Source organism: Sinocyclocheilus anshuiensis, unplaced genomic scaffold (assembly GCF_001515605.1).
Source record: "Sinocyclocheilus anshuiensis isolate Anshui unplaced genomic scaffold, SAMN03320099.WGS_v1.1 scaffold143, whole genome shotgun sequence".
NCBI classification, from domain to species: domain Eukaryota; kingdom Metazoa; phylum Chordata; class Actinopteri; order Cypriniformes; family Cyprinidae; genus Sinocyclocheilus; species Sinocyclocheilus anshuiensis.
The window spans coordinates 602,676-607,593 of NW_015548197.1; the positions used below are offsets into that span (position 1 = coordinate 602,676).

The window sequence follows — 4,918 nt, forward strand, 5'->3', positions numbered from 1 at the left end:
ATTATAGTTTTTTAATATATATATATATATTTAATTTTAAAAATTAATATATAATTTTTTTTTAGAATATATATTTTAAATGACATGTCATTTATATATTTTGTTTTCACCTAAATTTGAAAGTTTTAATAATTTTTGTTTTGTAATTTTAATTTTTATATTTATTTAAATGTCTGTATAGATTTTATTACATTTTAGTTTTTTTTTTGAATCTATATAATTGTTTTTATTCATTTGAGTTATTTTAGTATTTCAAGTTAAACTAAACAAAACGAGACTTGTTGCTTTGGCAACTAGCTGAAATAAGTTTTTAATTTATTTTTTATTTTATTTCACTTTGTTTTATTTTAAGTAACATTTTAATGTAATTTATTTATTTTTGTTTTGTTTTTTAGTTAACTGTAATCATGTTGATTATGAATACATGATGTTTTTTTATATTGCAGGTGGTGCCGCAGAATGAGATGTCAAAGGACGCCACCAAAATCAGTGTAAGTGTGTGAAGTTTGTCATTTCCTCCGTGAACGTCTCTTTCGTGTTTGTTCACGGCTGCTGTCTTCTGCTCAGTGAGAGAATATAAAAATACATGGTGTGAGTGTTTGTCAGGGTGAATAACTGGAGCATGCAAACACAACATCACACTCGCTTGGGCTAAAGGTGATTTGTTAGCAACTTGCTCTGCTCTTGCTGGTTGAGCCGCTGCAGGCTGTGTGTGTGTGTGTGTGTGTGTGTGTGTGAGAATCTCAAATAGCTTAATTATTATTTTTTTTAATTCAGTTTATTTCAAGTGATGAAATAGTTTTTTTATGGTTTTAGTTTTAGTTAACTATTAAACCCTGATCTGAACCCATTAAATACAATGTTATAATTATTTTGTCTGTTTATTTTTTTCTGTATTAAGTCACACAATTATTGCCGTTTGGCATCTAAATAGCTCTTATAAGTGTCTGATCAGGGATGAATATTTAGTTTTGCAGGCTCATTCTCTCAGTAGGATGTTGAAGGTGATTGTTACCTGTGTGTGTGTGTGTGTGTGTGTGTAGGTGGATAAATCAAAGCATCTCTCTTCTGCTACTTCATGAAATATTCACAAGGACATTTGCTTCCAGTGTTAATGCAGAGCTCTGGATCTGAGGCTGGAGGTTCACTGGAGCCGTGCCATCCAGTCGCTGATGCTCATGATGGCGCCGTTTTACACTTTCGTGCATTTAGCTGTGATGTTATTTCTGATTCTAGAGAAGCTGATAGCTAGGGCATGTTTGTTAACACACTCAACATATGTAGTGCTGTGGAAACGGCGCCAGCGAGTGGAGTTAATGTTAGCGTGTTTGTGTGTGTGCGGGTTTGTGAATGTATGTTTATTTATCCACCTGATCCACACTCAATCTGCTTCACTGGCAGACGGCTTTATTGAGCGTCTGGACCCACGCTCAGAGTCCTCTGGGAATGCTGACCGCTTTAGAGAGAGATTGTCCTATTGTCTTTGTTTTTCAGAGGTAGAGAGAGAGAGAGAGCTGTTGAGTGAATGTGTCTCTCATGTGTCTCTGCGGTTCCACAGCTCCATCTCATTACTGCTCACATGCAGACTGCTGCATCTCACTTTCTCACTGCTTTTTATTGCATCCAACTGATGCATTTCACTCCCTCAATGCGTTGCATTGCCTCGCCTCAGCGGTTGCATTTCACTGTCACTGCATTGCTCCACTAATGCATTTCACTCTCTTACTGCATTGCATTGCCTCAACTGTTGTATTTCACTCACTCACTGCATTTTACTGCATTTCACTGCCTCCACTTTTGCATTTCACTCCCTCACTGCATTGCATTGCCTAATTTGTTGCATTTCACTCACTTGTTGCATTTTACTGCATTTCACTGCATCCATAGACTTGCTGCATTTCATCGCATTGCATTGCCTCCAATGATGCCTTTCACTCTCTCACTGCATTTTCATCGCTTCCAATATTGCATGTCTCTCTCTCACTGCATTTAATTGCCTCCATTGATGCATTCCACTGTCTCACTGCATTTGACTGCATTGCACTGCCTGCCTCCACGAATCCATTCCACTCTCTCACTGCATTTCACTGCATATCATTGCCTCCACTGATGCATTTGACTTTCTCATTGCATTTCATTACCTCTACTGTTGCTTGTTTTTGTTGCATTTTACTCTCTCACTGCATCTACTGCTGCATCACACTGCCCCCTTTCACTCAACTCACTAGTTTCCGAATAGTGAATTAAATTTATGTAAAAAAAAAAATCTGAATACAGTAAAAGAGTTAAAATGAATGACTTATTAATTAATTACTAAACTAATTAAATAAATAGAACATAATTGTCACTCCCTGGGAAATGTTTGCAAAATTTACTATAATAAATGACTTGCAGTTTATAGTGCGCAGACAAAAAGTTCATGTTGGCAACTGAGGTCTGAGAGCAACAGTATGAGGTAATCATTTTTTTGATGCATTTTTGTTCCATTTTTTATTTAATATGCTTTTCATACTAGTTTATCGATAAAAAATGGAACATTTGAATAGAATTTTATGATTTACTTTTTAGATATTATTTTTTAGTCATTTGTATTTAAATTTGTTATTATTTTATCATTTATTTTTCATAAAGTATTTACATTTATGCATGTTTTGGATATATATATTTTTTATTGCATTTATTTGTTTCCATCTAACATTTGTTTCCATCTCACATTTTCAATGCAATATGCCAAATTTGGCATAAAACTATGTGCATTGCTGACCGTCACTGCATCCACTGTAGATCACCACCGTCTCATTTCACTGGCCTCGTCCCAAATGCTGTCCTAAACCCTTTGGTTCCGATGAGTCCACACATAATGCCTCACAGTAGTCCAATACGGAGATAGTAGTACAATTTGGGACAGAGCCACTGTCTCACTGCTTTACTGCTGTCTCACATATTACATCCACTGCAGCTGCTCAAAGACTGATGATGACCCACACAGGAGCTCTGATGTGCAGGACATAAAAAATGAGAGCTAGGAACAATCAAAAAGACTTCTTGTTAACAAATCCAGAGGTTTATTAGATTTGTGGTTATATTTTGCGAGTTCCACATACAATATTGTAGTTGAGGCAAGGCACTACAGGTGAATAGGGTGAAAATGAACTAATAGACCATATTTATTAGTCTAACCATAATAACCATATTTTCACCAGTTGATTATTCACAGTACGTAAAGACATTGGTTTTGCATTACAAGTTTTCTTAAATATTATGTTTAAATATGCAAATGAGTCATTATGTAATTAAATATGCACTAATTTGCATACATTTGCAGAGCATAAATTTGAACACTGGATAAAGCCAGGTACGAAATTCTTGTTTCATTTTGTTGACATTTTAGAGTTAAAGGTTTTATGAATGGGATGTAGGATATTTCTTTTTATCACTCTATAAGTCAGAAAATAATGTCAGCAGCCAAAAAATAGAATACATTTTCACCATGTTTTTAGGAATAAAATGTAATATAAACCAGACAAATGATATATGAACAACAACCCCAACTGCAATAACCTTCAGAATATACTGTAGATAGGAATAAAACTGTGAAGTTCAGTTTGGTTACATTTCTGGCTCAGTGCAGAAGAAAAACGTATTCTGAGAAATATGTACTGTAATTAAAATCTACAGATGCAAAGGTGTAATAAAATGAACTCTTAAATGTGTATTTTGAATGTTTTCTTTCCATTATTCTGAAAGAAGATGTGTTATGGAAGCAAAATAGCTCAAAATCTCAAAAAAATAACTATGGTTTTGCCTGTAGTGTCTTGCCTTAAAAGTGCTCAAAAAGTTGTTCTAGATCTGATTTTCTAAAACACAATGCATATTTTGACCTGCTAGTCATCTCGGCTTCATCCCAAATCAGTCGGAGTCCATTTTAAATCAGCATTTTCAAGGCTGATTCATGATTTAATACCCTGACTGATCATTTTCAGACATCCCCTGACCGGTTCTCCTGTCCGTTTCTCTGTAGGTGGTGAAGGTTGCCGGAAGTAACATCTCCCACAAGCTCCGTCTGTCCAGCGTGAAGCCGTCGGATGAGGGCACGTACGAATGCCACGTCATCGACTTCAGCGACAGCAAGCTGAGGCACCATCGCGTGCGGGCGTACCTGCAGGTGGAGCGGGCCGAGGGGAATGTGCCTCCTCCGGCCCAGCAGGGGGCGACGTCGCAAGAGGAGCGTCTGCAGTCCGACCACCACAAGCACCACAAACCCGGCCGAGAGCTCAGGAAGAGGTCCGCTGATGATAGTACCACTGACTGCACTGAGAGCTGTGCACTTTAGGTTCTTCTTATACTTAGTTATTACCCCACCCTAGCACCAGTACACCCACACCACCAAAATACCCATAATTCCTTACACCAACCTTACACAAACTCCTTATCCCAAACTAGGGATAGCTCACCTGAAAATGAAAAATCTGTCATTGACTCACCCTCATGTTGTTCCAAACCATAGACTGTAAAAAAAGATGGACGATTCGTCTCCTATTCCTTCCACTATAGAAAAGTGAAGCCAAAGCATTTCAGTATGGCCGCTGCCATCTTGAGTAAATGACGTAATTTGGAGCCAGAGTCTGCGCAGTAGAGATTCGTTTGGAGCCAGCGTCTGCGCAGTAGAGATTCGTTTGGAGCCAGAGTCTGCGCAGTAGCGTTTGGAGCCAGAGTCTGCGCAGTAGAAATTCGTTTGGAGCCAGCGTCTGCGCAGTAGAGATTCGTTTGGAGCCCAAGTCTGCGCAGTAAAGATTCGTTTGGAGCCAGAGTCTGCGCAGTAGAGATTCGTTTGGAGCCAGAGTGTGCGCAGTAGAGATTCGTTTGGAGCCTGAGTCTGCGCAGTAGAGATTCGTTTGGAGCCAGAGTCTGCGCAGTA

At 38.1% G+C, this 4,918-nt stretch overlaps 1 protein-coding gene across 1 annotated transcript in view; it reads left to right on the forward strand.

The window, feature by feature from the left end:
• Positions 1–4,410, forward strand: part of LOC107653230 (V-set and transmembrane domain-containing protein 2-like protein) — a 74,001-nt gene extending 69,591 nt beyond the window's left edge. Inside the window, exons 3-4 of the mRNA XM_016439900.1 lie at positions 447–491; positions 4,022–4,410. Coding sequence (XP_016295386.1) covers positions 447–491; positions 4,022–4,333 — 357 coding nt within the window. The 3' untranslated portion in view covers positions 4,334–4,410. The remainder of the gene's footprint in view (positions 1–446; positions 492–4,021) is intronic.
• Positions 4,411–4,918: the final 508 nt, after the last annotated feature.